At 48.0% G+C, this 15,138-nt stretch overlaps 1 protein-coding gene across 1 annotated transcript in view; it reads left to right on the top strand.

Moving 5' to 3' along the window:
• The first annotated feature begins 570 nt into the window (after nt 1-570).
• Nucleotides 571-15,138, top strand: part of WWTR1 (WW domain containing transcription regulator 1) — a 128,386-nt gene continuing 113,818 nt past the window's right edge. The window contains exons 1-2 of the mRNA XM_040974772.1: nt 571-761; nt 1,214-1,647. Coding sequence (XP_040830706.1) covers nt 1,217-1,647 — 431 coding nt within the window. The 5' untranslated portion in view covers nt 571-761; nt 1,214-1,216. The remainder of the gene's footprint in view (nt 762-1,213; nt 1,648-15,138) is intronic.

The raw sequence follows: 15,138 nt of genomic DNA, 5'->3' as shown, positions 1-15,138 counted from the left end.
CCGGGGCGTACCCCGGCCCGCCCTCGGGCAGACCCGTGGGGCAGCGCGGCGCTCCGGGCGCTGCAGGCCTCGGCGCCGGGCTCCAGGAGGAAGGCGCAGCGCCCGAGGCCGGCTCTTCCCCGACCAGGGCCCCCGCACACGCGCGTCCTTCGCCACCCCCAGCCTGGGTTTCGGTGCACAACCCCTTGATTAAACAGGCCCGGGTCACTTTCCCTTTGATCCCGCCCCAAGTCGGAGGTAAACTCAAAGGAATGCAGATCCCGGGCTCTGCGGGAGAGGTCCGCGCGGCCGGGAGGAGTGGGTGGGGGGGGCACCCTTCTCCTCTTACCCTGTGAAGTACTCAACACGCCCAGGGGTTTCTGGAGCCGGGGGTGGGAGGAGGAGGAAGAGGTGGGGCGAGCGGGGGCAGGCGGGCAGGCTCCGGACTCGAAGGTCATGCATAATTCAACAGCTCAACTTTCGGGCCCGCCTCTTTCCTAGGGGTGGGAGTTTGCTCCAAACTTTGTTTATGGGACAGTCCCGGAGCCGCTGCGGCCGCGCTGTCTGCTTCTCCGCCGCCTCCTTCTGAAGCCAGCTCGGGGGATGTGAGAGCCCAAGCCTCCATCGGCTTGCCAAGCACCGGATCGGCTCGGGATTTGGCAGTCAGGTCCCGGCCCCAGCGCCACCAGCTCGGGACGCACCGGGCGACCGAGGCCACACTGCAAGTTCGGGCCGGACGGCGGCCGCCAGCGCACTCGGGCTCGGCTTCGCTGCGCGCCCAGGTAGTACCCGCTGGATCGCGCCCGCTCACCCGGCACGGGTCCAGAGACTCGTCGGCCTTCCGGGATCGGGTCGTCGTGGGGTTGGCTCGGGGTGAGACCTCACGGGGTGGTGGGTGGGGGGGGGGTTAGTGCTGGAGGAAGGTGGGCTGCTTGCCCCGGAAAGCTGCGACCTGTCCTCTGCCACCCGCAGCGCAGCAACGTCCGCACTCGTCACCCCACCACCCTCCCCCGTCTTCCCTTCTCCTATTCCCGGTAACTTCTTTGCTTCAAGAAAGTTGCATAATTCCCGAGGTCAGGAGGGACCCCTCCCCCACCTGGCCGGGCGACCACGGAGTGTCTGGGAACCCGAGGCTCACACCTAGCCGTCTTGGCGATTTCTTTGCTTCTCCCTTCGAACTCCGGCCTGTCCTGCAACTCCCCCACTCAGAGGCTGACCTCTCTTCTCTTTGCAGAAGATGAATCCAGCCTCGGCACCCCCTCCGCTCCCGCCGCCCGGGCAGCAAGTGATCCACGTCACGCAGGACCTCGACACAGACCTTAAAGCCCTCTTCAATTCGGTCATGAACCCCAAGCCCAGCTCCTGGCGGAAGAAGATCCTGCCCGAGTCTTTCTTCAAGGAGCCAGATTCGGGCTCGCACTCCCGCCAGTCCAGCACCGACTCGTCCGCCGGCCACCCGGGGCCCCGGCTGCCCGGCGGCGCCCAGCACGTCCGCTCGCATTCGTCGCCCGCGTCCCTGCAGCTGGGCACCGGCGCGGGCGCTGCGGCCAGCCCGGCGCCTCAGCATGTACACTACTGCCAGCGATCTTACGACTTGACCGAGGAGCCGCCGCTGCCCCCGGGCTGGGAGATGGCCTTCACGGCCACTGGCCAGAGGTACTTTCTCAAGTAAGTCAGCCCCGAGCCGAGGGATGGCGGGGAGAGGGCGGCGATGGGTACCGTGTCCACAGCGCCGGCGCGCGCGCGCTGTTGAGTGGAAGATTGTGCGTGTCCTTCCACACATCTTGGCCCACCGCGCCTCGCTACAAACTCCTAAGGCTGGATGTGGAGAATGAGTCTCCGGCTGTGGAAATTGTAAGGGATTAGAAGCAAAACTCTCCAGGGTTCCTGCAAGTCCCGTGTGTGTGTGTGTGTGTGTGTGTGTGTGTGTGTGTGTGTGTGGTGGGAAGGAGAGGAGTTTGGAGAGGGGAGATTTCCGGGGGGGGGGGGGGGGGGGGAGATACATCTAACTTGGCCCCGAATTTGGAGGCTTGGAACAGATCCCTGGACACAGGCCCCTCACGCCTTGCCTGAGGGAGCCTGATCCTGTGGGCTGTGTGAGTCTTGAGGCCCAGGGGCAACGCAGGGCTGTCGCAAGGCCAGGTGATTAGGGCAGGTAGCTTCTGAGGGGAGACCAGCTGGAGAAGGCAGCAGTTTACGGTGTAGCACCCCATGAGGGTGAGGTAATGACCGTAATGACCGCACAGCTCGCAGTGATGTAATTGGCGGCTGAGGCGAAGTAGCCCTGGGCTGGCCTAATCAATTGTGTGGAAATTGGGTCAGGAGTTTTATTCCGTTGCCACTTGGTAACCTAAAATAGTGTCGCATCAGTCACACAGGGAGCCTGCTGCTTCTGCCCCAGCTTTGAGACCTAATGCAGTGGAAGTCAGGTTCAAATTTTCTAATTAGAGCCTGCAGGAAAATATATTCGCAAACACTGGAGGGTATTGTTTCCCTGGTGGTACCGTAAGATAATTGCATTCCCCCTCCCCTCCCAGAAGAAACCAAGTTGCAACTTGAAATGTAACTAGTGAGGTCATAGGGGGTCAGGTTATCAAAGGCCTGGAGGGACATGGTGCCAGCTGGACCGCTCGGTTCAGGATTGCCTGAACTTGGCTGGCACTCTTCTCCCAGTCTGAAAAACTCCTCTTCCAGGAATTGCCTTACAATTCACTTAAAAAGCCTGCATGACTTTGATGGAGGAGTCGTAGTTCAAAATTTATTCTAAACCATGATGACCTACTTAGAAATACCATTCAAGCGTTTCTTTGGCACCAGTGTGTGGTGCTCTGATTGCTAGGGCAGGGCTCTGTGCACGAGCAGTGGCAGATGAGGCTTCCGACAGCCAGATCCTGAGTTCAGAATGGGGATGGCCTTTGATTCCTTACCCCTCCTTAAGCTGTTTGCCGACTTCTGCAGCTTCGTGTTTGTTTCTGGGGTTGCTGCAATGCTGAAGTCTGGAAACAGCCCTGATGGCCTTTTCTTTCTTCCACAGCTAGCTGGTCTTGCCTGGGCTTGAGCGTGCTCTTGACTTCCCAACAGCTAATGGAAGTCTAGCTTGTGATGTCATGACATGACATTTTGCTAAGTCTCATGCTGTTCCCAAGGATGACAGTGATGCCTGTAATAGTGTGCTAATCCACAGAAACTAGGAGCACGTGGGAACATTTCTTAGGGAAATGCGATTTTGCTTATTTTATTGTAACTTTTATAGAAATAGAAGGAAAGTAAATATAGGGGGTGCACACATATGGTCTGTGTTCATTGTAACTGCGATTATTAGAAACATGAAACGAGAGCTGTACTTGCCTAATATCTACAAAGCTAGAGGAAAAAGTCGTCCAAACAAAAACAAAACAGAAAATTCCTTTTGTAAGTGCGCTTTGAATGACTGGAGGAGTTCAGAACTACTTGTGAATCAGGGCAAAAAACGGTAGTGTTGGATTGGGAGCGAGTTGTTGTCAACCACAACTGTTTTCCAACCCAAACTGGAGGGTATCTTGATTTCACTTCGGATGGCCAAAAAAAAAAATGACAGCTGAAGAAAATGTGTTCATAGTCCATTGGCCTAAGCCGATAACAGTCCCTGGAGATCGTTTTTGCCAAATAACTTACAGAATTTAAGCAATTAAGTCATCTTGACCATTGTCTTTCAGAATAAATAACCTGCCAAAAATTCTCTGAAGTTTTTTTTGTTTCTGTAGCTTTGTTTGAAGCTGGAATAAGATTAATGTTATATGTTATATGTAACATGTTAGAGTTACAGATCTGTGTGTTTGCTTCTATCATCTATGATGTATAGTCAGCAGAAGAATTTTCGGGGGGAGTTGAGGGCTTTATGTAAATAATTAAAAAAAAAAAAGGTGCCTGGCATGGTAGCCCGGCGGCTAAAGTCCTTGCCTGGCACGCACCAGGATCCCATATGGGTGCTGGTTCTAACCCCGGCAGTCCCACTTCCCATGCAGCTCCCTGCTTGTGGCCTTGGGGAAAGCAGCAGAGGATGGCCCAAAGCCTTGGGACTCTGTACTCCTTTGGGAGACCTGGAGGAGGCTCCTGGCTCCTGGCTTTGGATCGGCATAGTTCTGGCCATTGTGGCCACTTAGGGTGTGAACCAGCGGATGAAAGCTCTTTCTCTTTTCTTCTTGTATATCTGACTTTCTAATGAAAGTAAAAAATAAATGTTAAAAAAAACAAAACAAAAGAAGGACTTTAGGGTTGATGGGGACAATTTCACTTTTTTGTTTGCGTGTTTTTTTTGTTTTTTTTTTTTTTGGCTAAAAAATAAAATAAGGCCAAGGAAAGGATGAGAACTTGACTTTGGTAAAGGCATGTGATAGGTCCTGGACTAGACCTCTTGTCTGTTTTCATTATTAGTCTGTAGCATGGCAGTTTTGCTTCCCTCCTCCTCCTTTTTCTCTTCTCACTGCCCTAAACTAAGCTTCATGGCAAACGGAGTGTGGGCATCTGAGAAGTTTTCCAAAGTCTTTTGTTGTTTTCTCAGGTGAGACTTTTTATGCACTTCCTGGGACCTCCTAAAAGTTACCGTCTTGGAGTATTCTCACCTTTTGTGTGGTGTTCAGACATTTCCTTAAAGTAATATGTAACAGCAGCTCTCCCCAGCCTGGCTTACTGACTTTTCACCTTGATGACATTCAGTTTCTATTCTTTTATTTGAAGGGCAGATTTGCAAAGAGAGAGGGAACGCTTTCATCTGCTGGTTCACCCTTCAAATGACTGCAAGGGCTAGGGTTGAGCTGGTCCAACAGCAGGAACCAGGATTTTCCCCATCTCCTACATGGGTACAGGGCCCAAAGTCTTGGGCCTTCCTCTGCTGCCTTCCCAGGCCCATTAGCAAGGGGCTGGATCTGAAGTAGAGCAACCAGGACCTGAACTAGCGCCCATACGGGATGCTGGTGCTGCAGGCAGAAGCTTCGTGTCAAGGTGCTGACCCCTGAATTGTCCACCTTCATTCTCTCTACAAACATTCTGTACAGGAAACTTACATTTGAATAGCAGTTCCTTAAGAAAAAATGCATTTGGCTGATACCCCTGCATTTTTGTGTTTTGCATTTTCTGAAATGTATGATAGAGAATTGTTTTGTCAACAAAGTGTGTGGGCTTGGTAACATCCAATTGTGTAGAAGGACTTGGGTGGAAAAGCAATGCTTTCCGTCATCTCCTTCACCTGCAGGCTCACCGAGGGCCAGTTTAGCTTTGCTGTGTTGTGTGGTGCTGTGCTGTTCTGTTTTCATTGCTTTTGTCTTTGATTCTTAGGTGATTACCTTCTTAGCCCTAAGTCGTATGTTTTACTGTGGTTTTTTGATTGATCACCTTTGTTTTTATCTTATAGATTTATTATTTTAATTTTTTAATATATTTTTAAAATTTAGTTTTATGACACAGTTTCATAGGCTCTGGGATTCCCCCAACCCCTCCCCATGCCCTCCCCATGCCCTCCCCATGCCCTCCCCATGCCCTCCCCGCATGATTGATCACCTTTTAATTCATAACGTGCGAGTAAAAAGACTGCTTAAACATGTTTTCTTCTCCTTCCAAGTTTGAAGCTTCTCTGTTAGGTGACCTTTGAGGTTTATTTTTCTGGCTACTTCAATTTATGATAGCATTTGGATCCCCACCAGTTCTGCCATTCACTTGTTTTAACAGTGAGTGACCCCTTAACATTGTCACAGCCTGGAACTTCTAACAGTTAGCCTTATTTACAAAGGAATCTTAAAATTGGAAATCCACAGGCCACCTTTCCATAATTACTGTTGGCATTTTTTCTTTCTTTCTTTCTTTCTTTCTTTCTTTCTTTCTTTCTTTCTTTCTTTCTTTCTTTCTTTCTTTCTTTCTTTCTTTCTTTCTTTTGTTTTTATTGGAAGGGTAAATTTACAGAGAGAAGGAGAGACAGAGAAAGACATTCTGTCCTCTGGTTCATTCCCCAAGTAGCCGCAATGGCCAGAGCTGAGCATATCTGAAGCCAGGAACCAGGAGCTTCTTCTGGGTGTCCCACATAGGTGCAGGGTCCCAAGGCTTTGGGTCATCCTCGACTGCTTTCCCAGGCCACAAGCAGGAGGATGGATGGGAAATGGAGCAGCCAGGATTGGAACTAGCGTCTATGTGGGATCCCGGTACATGCAAAGTCAAGACTTTAGGCACTAGGCTACTATGCCGGGCCCTGGTGTTGGGAATCCCAAGCCAATAGAAAGGGACAATGTCTGTCACCAAAGACAGCTGGATTTGTTCTTCCCATCCATCACCAATTGTTTTAAATTCATGTCACCTTTGAGTTTCTTCGTATTTTACTGTGACTTTTAAAAAAGCTTTTATTTATTTTTGTCAGAAAGCCAGATTTTTTTTTTTTTTTAACAGAGACTAGAGACAGAGAGAGAGAGGTCTTCTATCTGCTGGTTCCCTCCTGAAATGTCCACAATGGCTGGAGCTGAGCTGATCCAAAGCCAGGAGCCCGAAGCTTCCTCTGGGTCTCCCGCATGGGTGCAGGGTTCCAAGGACTGGGGCCACACTCTGCTGCCTTCCCAGGCCATCGTAAATAGAGAGCTGGGTGAGAAGAGGAGCAGCCAGAGCATGAATCGGTGTCCATGTGGCATACTGATGCTGCAAATCAGAGGATTAGCCTGTTGAGCCACCACACTGGCTGTAGCATGACTTTCAAAAAGCTTTTCCAGTATTTTTAATCGCTTTTTACTGTCTCTGTGCTATTTTCTCTTATTATGATCCCAGAAGGTTTCTACACTGTTTTTGCCATCTCTTCTATCCTTTGCCTAGGCTTTATGCTCAGCGTCCTGCTTCTGGATGGATCGTTCTGCAGGCTGTCAGTGGAGTTGTCATCCTAGGTCTTCTGAGGAAGTCTCTCCTCGGCTGCAAGGGCCGTTTCTTTATCCTATGTCTTCTTAAATGTTTTAAGCCCTCATTTTCCCACAACCCATGCTGTAGTAACTTCTTAAATGATTTTGGGAGATAAACTTTCCAAATCATTCTCCATGCAGACATATTTATTGTACATGTTATTCTGAACTTAGAATTTTAAAACAAGTGACTCTTTTTTCCTCCCCTTTGTTTACCATTGGATGACAGTATCATATAGCTATTTTCATGAAGGACCCTTTGCCATTCCAGATATATTATCTGCTGCCTCAGTTTCCTTATGCGTTAAATGAGGATAGTAATACTTGTCTCATAGTCATGGCTTGAGAGATTCTGTGTGATAACATATTTACAGCATCTGGCACGTAATACATGCTTGGAACAAGTTACTTCTTGCCTTCTCTTCCCCTCTCTGAACACATACCCTGTTAACGCAGCCCACTTCAGACACAGAAACCTTGGCATTGGGGCGGTGATGTTTTCGCTGCTGGATCTGGAAGTAAAATTGCATTACTTGGCTGTCGTGGGCAGGGGATGCCCGTTCTCTTATAACTCCTAGTTGGGTCACTTTTGTGCATGAGATGGGGCGGTGGGAGGGCGAAGGCCTGAGGAGGGAAGCTAGTGGACGTCGGTTGGCGACCTGCCCTGTGGCAAGCAAGGCAGGGAACTAAGTCAGTGCTTGCCAGAGAGATAGCACCAACGTCACGTGAGCAGGAAAACGTTTTCCATAACCTTAGGTGGCTGTGTACGTGTTCCTGCCTTAACCCTCCCAGTGGCCCTGTGAACACGTACCTATTATTATCTCATTTTACTGTTGAGGAAACTGAGGCCCAATGAGGTTAAGTAAATGTTCTGGGGTCACATAACAGGTGAGTGGCAGAAATGGGATTTGAATTGCGTGATTCTAAAACCTGTATTCCTTCCCTTACGCCATGCTGTCTCACGCCAATTAGGTGCTCATAATTAGCCTCTGTAATTAAGTGTCCCTGGTGACCAGGTAGCTCTGAGGTGGTGAGGAACCTTCAGAGTTAGCTTCTGAGGTGGGTCTGGGTGAGCCAATTTGGAGCTCCTCTTGTTGATGAGACAGAAGTGATGAGAAATCAAGAAAGCAGCAACAGATAATATGCCCACAGTGCCTATTTATATACTTCATTCCTACCCAGATTTACACCAAATAATTCCACATCATTTGAAAGCAAGCATGCTGTGACAGGAAGGGTGGGTGGCTGAGGTTTCCAACATTTCTCAGTTGAAGGCAGAATGGGGCACTTGGCTGAGCACTTGTTGATAAGGTTTAATGTTGTTGGTAGTTTCCAGAACAGAGCAACGTTGCTTCCAGCTGCTTTTTATAATTGCAGTGATTGATTGAAGATACATGAGGTCATCAGAAAGTGTATTATGAAAAAACTATTTATGGATTTCAAAAAAAGTTTTTCACCGTGGGGCTATTGGTGACAGCTTAACTAGCTAAGTGCTAGCAGCCCATGTGGGTACTGGTTTGTTTCCTGGCTATTCCACTTTGGTTCCAGCTCCCTGCCTGTGGCCTAACAAAGCAGCAGAGCACAGCCCAAAGCTTTGGGACCCTGTACCCATGTGGGAGACACAGAAGTGGCTCCTGGCTTCAGGTATGCTCAGCTGTGGCATCGCCGACATTTGGGGAGTGAACCAGCAGATGGATTATCTTGTCCCTCTTTTATTTGTCTGTAAATCTGCCTTTCCAATAAAAATAAATTTTTCATAGCTGATGAACTAAGACTTGTGTGACAACTTTGTGTCACAATCTTTTTCTTATTTTTTACAAGTGATCCTCTTATTTTTTTTATATATATTTATTTGCTTTTATTGGAAAGTCAGATTTACAGAGAGAAGGAGATACAGGGAGAAAGATTTTTATCTGCTGATTCACTCCCCAAGTGGCTGCAATGGCTGGAACTGAGCAAATTCAAAGTCAGGAGCCAGGAGCCTATTCTGAGTCTTCCAGAAGCTTCTTCTGTGTCTCCCACATGGGTGCAGGATCCCAAGGCTTAGGGCCATCCTTGACTGCTTTCCCAAGCCACAAACAGGAAGCTGGATGGGAAATGGAGCAGCTGGGGTACGTACCTGTGCCCATATGAGATCCTGGCGTGTGCAAGGCGAGGGCTTTTACAATAGGCTGCAGCGCCAGGCCTGTGTCACAAATCTTCATTCCCCTTCCTACCTCAGGTAAATACCTAACCAGAGGGAAGAATTAAGGAATCAACAATCTGGGGGGCAATTTCTTTGTTTCAAGAGTGATTTGAAAGAGTGAGGACTGAGAAATTGGCGCATCATTGGAGGCACCATGCTACGGGACTGACTGGCTCTGCGGGGTCCGTGGAGGCTTTCAGGTGCATGGGAAAAGTCAGTAGAGCGGCATTTCCCCCTGTGTGGTCTTAGACATTTTTGTTGATTGAGAGTTCCTGGCCCAATAGGTTCCGGATATGTGGTATACACTGTGTCTTGAAGGTTCACAGTATCTGTTACAAATAGGAAAGTTTCTTTGTAGAAAAGCTAGTTTATTTATTTATGTATTTCTTTTCCAGTGGGGGGAGGTGTGTTTTTTTGTAGCCAGTATCCCACAAACTTGTTTTTATCTCAGCCGTGGTCCAGGAGCATCCACTGAGCAATGCTCTGGCAGGACACACCTGCAGCCTTTTGTGATCTTCATTGTTACTGTGAGACTTGGAGTTTCTTACTTGAAGAAATTAAAGTTTTGCTTCCAGTGTACTTTATGTATGTTTGTTGCCTTTTCCTGGATGTTTTTGTTGGAACGGCAGTGACAGAGAGGAGAGTGGGAAAGACAGAGAAATCTTTGTCCTCTGATTCTCTCCTCAAATGGACACAGCCACCGAGGCTGGGCTGGACTGAAGTGGCTCTTGGGGTTGGCTTGCTGAGTTACCACGGTCTATAATGGAAGTCTCTCGTGTGGCTCCAGTTTGAGATCCGGCAGTTCCACTTCTAATCCAGTTCCCTGTGGATGGGAAAGCAGTGGAGGCTGGTGGAGTCCTTGGGCTCCTGGATCCATGTGGGAGACCTGGATGAAGCTCCTGAGTCCTGGCTTTGGTGTGGCCCCGCCCCAGCCTTTCCAGCCATCTGGGAGGCGAACCAGCGTCTTGGAAACTGTGTCTCTCCCTTTCTCCTTGTAGCTGTTTCTTTTAAACACATAGAATAAATTTTTAAAAAGAAAAGAGGCGAATTTGTTGTAACTGCTAAAATCTCATGATTCACCAAAGTGGTGAGTGACATGGTGAAGTCTGCAGATTTGCTTCGTTCCCTTCTTTGTGTGTTGCTTCTTGTTCTTTATGTGTTCCTTTCCGGACTTCAGCTTTAAGTTAGTGTCCCATGGAGGCACAACAGATGATGAATAAGAAAGGCAAAGATGATGTTCGCTGGCTCAGTATGAAGGAATGTATGCTGAGTGCTTTGCGCGCTGTGCCTGGCCTGGTAAACACCTGTGCGGGTTCATGCCTATCTCTGTTCCTGCTTTAGGTGGTGTTGGGGGCTGCCATCTTCCAGGTCTTTTCCCCAAAGATCCTTATCTGATTCAGTTAGTGTCCAACTGGAAGTCATTCAAGTCTCCTGTGTGTCAGAACTGTGCATATGAACAAATACCTGGTTGGTCTGTCACCCCGAGCAGCCAGCATTCTCCCTCGGGGAAGAGGAGAGGAAGCCAGATAAAACTGGCTAAGCAACTGGTTCCAACCTGTGTGGTGCTGTCACCTCCAGCAGCAGTGCTCGGCAGGGGTGGCTTGGAAGCCCTTGCGAGGTGTGTCCCATGTCAGTGATTTTATTATAGTTACAGGTTAGAAATGTGCATCCGTACTGAACGTCTGCTGGTTTCACCCATTGGCTGTGCTCCTTTTAATTTGAGCCTTGGCACAGGTGGCTACCTGTGCCTGGAACGGTGTTTCCTTGCCTGTGGGCTGGTTAGCTCTCCTGCTGCTTTTGGGCAAGGACTGTTGCCTGTTGCAGCCTCCACTCTTGCTCCCTCTGCCGTAGCTGCCTGTGTTTCCCAAGCCACAGCACTGTACTGATCCCTGTCTTGTTACCTCCACGAGGACAAGAATGATACCTTGCTCGATGCTGTAAAACCTGGGCACACAATAGGTATTTGATAAGAAACAGATCTTGTGATTTTTTATTTTTTAGACTCATTTATTTATATTTGAAAGGCAGATTTACAGACAGGAGAGATAGAGATCTTCCATCTACTGGTTCGCTCCGCAGAGGGCCACAATGGGCAGAGCTGAGCTGCTGGAAAGCTAGGATCCCAGGAACTTCTGGGTTTCCCACATGGGTGTAGGGACCCAAGGCTTTCAGCCGTCCCCCATGCTGCTTTCTAGGCCATGAGCAGGGAATTGGATTGGAAATGGAGCAGCCAGAACACGAATTGGCACCCATACGGGATGCTGGAGATCACAGGTGGAGGAATCACTGTGTTAGCTCTTATAATGCTTTCTTTGTAAACATTTATTTATTTATTTGAAAGGCAGAGTAACAGAGAGGAGAGATTGTCCACCTGGTGCTAATGCCCCTATTGGCTGCGTTGAAGACAGGAACTTGGAGCTGTTCCTGGGTCTCCCATGTGGATGACAGGGGCCCGAGCAGTTGGGCCATCTTCTGCTGCTTTCCTGGGTGCCTTAGCAGGGAGCTGGATGCAAAGTGGAGTAGTTGGGGCTGAAATTTGCATTCTGCTCTGAGATGGCTTCATAAGCGTTGGCTTTGGCTGCTATGCCATGGATCTGGCTCTAAAATCCTGTGATTTGTTTTTTCTTTCACTTTTGGCCTTGTGCCCGGGAAATTTACATGCTAGAATTCCTGATAGAGGTCTACTATGTTAGAGAATAGAATAACACTGTGTCTGTGCCGTTGGACTAAAAGTTTAGAGTTCTTTCATTGGAAATGCAGAAAATTGAGGTTTCTGAGAAGTCTCAGTAAAGGTGGTAGGACATGAGGGGAGTCTTCAAAAAATGGGTAGGTAAGCAGGTGATCCTTTGCTGGAAAGAGGGGATGGAAAGAAATGCTGAGGGTATGTTTTAGGGGCCGAGAAGAGTCTGACTTATCTGGGGTTAAAATTGAGTGGTGAACCTGAGAAAGCAACAGGGGATGGCTCAAGTGCTTGGCTCCCTGTACCTGTGTGGGAGACTGTAAGAAGCTCCAGGCTTCTGGCTTCAGCTTGGCTCAACTCTGGACTTTGCAGCCATTTGGTGAGTGAACCAGCAAATGGAGAATCTTTCTCAATCTTTCTCTCTAACTCTGACTTTCAAAATAAATAAAAACTCTTTTTAAAAAAGCTAAGTGTTGATCAGCAGATGACTACGGATGTTCTGGGCCCTGAGTGGGGGTGGTCATTCAACCATCCTGCTAGAAAAAGTCACGTTCTCTACCTCTCACTTCAAAAAAAATTTTTTTTTTTTTTTTAGTATATTTGAATTTTGAATTATGTGGTACAATTTTGTATAGGCTAGGATTTCCGCCCCCCCCAAACTCCCAGCCCCCTCAGATTTTTCCCATTTTGATACAATAGTGTAGTCCTTCATAAGGAATCATAATTCTATCAGTCTCATATTTATGTGTACCCCGACATTGTTGGTACAGACAATGTCAGACAGTCCAGCATCCGGTTGTCTACACATGTCCAGCAGTTTCATTGGGAATCCATCTTTTGTCTGGATGCAGGGATGCATGTTCCATTACACCCCCACATCTGTATATGATAGACCCAAGTACTCCGTCACTATACATTACCATAACTGAGAAGCCATGAAACAAGGTCAACAACTGTCTTATTTATTTTTATTGGAAAGTCAGATTTACAGAGAGGAGATGGAGAAAAAAAGATCTTCAAACCGCTGATTCATTCCCTAACTGGCTACAATAGCCAGAATCGAGCATTATCTGAAGCCAGGAGCCTCTTGTGGCTCTCCCACGTGGGTGCAGGATCCCAAGGCTTTGGGCCATCTTCGACTGCTTTCCCAAGCCACAGGCAGGGAACTGGAAGGGAGTGGGGCAACCAGGAAATGGACGGGCCTGCCTATTGCTTCCTGGAGCATATAAGGTGAGGATATAACTGCTAGGCTACCACGTTGGGTCCAACCTATTTTTGGAATACAACAATCCTTTCTCCGAACATGGCAGAGACTGCACCTTGTCTTCTTAGAGTTGCTTAGAGAGAATTTTAGACTCACTTAAAAGATTGTGGGGCATGATTGAGTTTTTCTTAACAGTTCTTCCGTTGATCCATCCATCCATTGATCCATCAATCGATCGATCCATCCATCCATCCTAGATCTACTCATCTGTCATAACTTCAGTTTAGTAAGTGTAGATCCAAAACGGTGGGTGGCCTTTGCTTTCAACGGCATTGGGCTACCAGGCTAACCTTTGCTCACCCCCACTAATTGGCCAGGTCTACCTGTGAATGAATTACTTTTTGAAGTCAAGGTGTTTCCAGAACACTTTCTTGTGTGTTTTGGGTGGTTTCTCAGTTCCATGAGGTTGATCAACTGGGTACAGGTAGAATTCAGATTCTGGGGACACAGTCATCCTACCAAGGCCCACTATGTCCTTGTCCCTACACCGCGCCTGGCCTGAGTAGCCAGTGGTTGTCCGTCTCTGGGCTCTGCTTCCCAAACTCACAAGTTAATGCTTGAGGATGACTTTGGCAAATGAAAAAAAGAAGAGTTGAGTTAGTCGTTAATGAAGCACTTAAAGACTGAAAAGTCTTCCTTTCATCCTGCTGCAGCCTTCTGGGTCTCCAGGCAGAGCCAGGGCTTCTTTGATCTTTTTCTAGAAGCTTTTCAGTACCAGCATGCACATCTGTGGGTTGTAAATGCATATACCCACCCAGACCATTTTCAGTATAATTCTCAAGGTCGTGAGCCATTCACACAATTCAGTGCCTTTCTTTTTCCAATAAGTCTATCTTGGAGATCATTGATCCTTTGTCTATAAGTCAATTTTATTTCCTTTGGGACTACACAGCATTGTTTCATTGTGTGGATACACTATACCATTTTTTTTTTTTTTCCTAGCTAGCTTATTTGTTAACTAATTACTATCTACTATCAATCTGTCTGCTTATACGAGGGTGATACATAGACCTGGTACATGGATGCCCAACCCATATCAGAATGGATGGCATACATGTGTGAGGCAGGTTCTCTTAACATGACTCAAACCATGGCCCCTGGCTGAATATGGTATACAGATGTAAGTGGACCAGAAAGAGCAAGGTTGCCGATCAAGAGTGTTTGGAAACTTTCATAGCAAAATGGCATTGTTCTGACACCCCAGCTCATGATCAGTGGAACTGTCTTTGGAACAGGGTGTTTTGGGTGTGTCTGACTTGGGTGGTGAGTCACATGTGGTCTGGACTGTGTACAAGCCATCCACAATCGGGTTATATGTTAGAGCACTGGGCTTGACGGAACGGTCAGTCGCCAGACTATTCAGACTATTTCTCTTTCTCTCCGTTCCTAGCCAGGGACTCTGAGCTACTCTCCGACCTGAGCAGGACTTGGCTCCTCTTGTGCTCTTTCCCAAGGAACGTTAGCAGGGAGCTGAATCAGACAGGAGCAGCCTGCACTCCGACTGAGGCTCTGATATGGGACGCCTGGCATTGCAGGCAGCAGCTTCGTCTACTGTGCCACTAAACTTAACTTGTAATACCATATTTCTGATAACTGATATTGGTGAGATTCCTGTGAGAAAGGATTACAAACGAGTGAAAAGCAGTCCTGTTAGGCTGTGTTAAAGGGATAAGGAAGGAGGAGCCAGACAGGCAGGAGATCCTGGGAGTGGCAATCAGATGAAGTGTGGAGAACATGTTGCCCCCGCCCCGCGCCCTGTGTAACTCCAGCTCCCTGCAGGTGTACCTGAAAAGTCGTGGAAGGTGGCATTGGACTTGGGCCTCTGCCACCCGTGTGGGAGACTCAGCTGGAGGCCCAGGCCTGACTGTTATGGTAATCTGGGGAAAGAACCAGCAGATGGAAGGTCTCTCTCCTCTAGGTAACTCTGCCTTTCAAATAAATAAAATATGTGTTTAAAATAAATTAAGACAGAGTCTGAAATTGGTGCTTGGTAACAAGTATGTTTTAAGATTTGGGTGGCAATGTTACTATAATTGAGGCAGGCATCACTCGCCATGAAGAAGATTAGTCTGTGCTCTTACACTGTGGTAAAAGCTTTGTCACAGTAGTACAGTAGTAAAAACAT

The sequence above is a fragment of the Ochotona curzoniae genome, unplaced genomic scaffold (genome assembly GCF_017591425.1).
Source record: "Ochotona curzoniae isolate NIBS_2020 unplaced genomic scaffold, NIBS_Ocur_1.0 contig_2599, whole genome shotgun sequence".
Taxonomy (NCBI): domain Eukaryota; kingdom Metazoa; phylum Chordata; class Mammalia; order Lagomorpha; family Ochotonidae; genus Ochotona; species Ochotona curzoniae.
The sequence above is the reverse complement of the archived record's forward strand: the minus strand, read 5'-3'. Positions and strand labels throughout refer to the sequence as shown.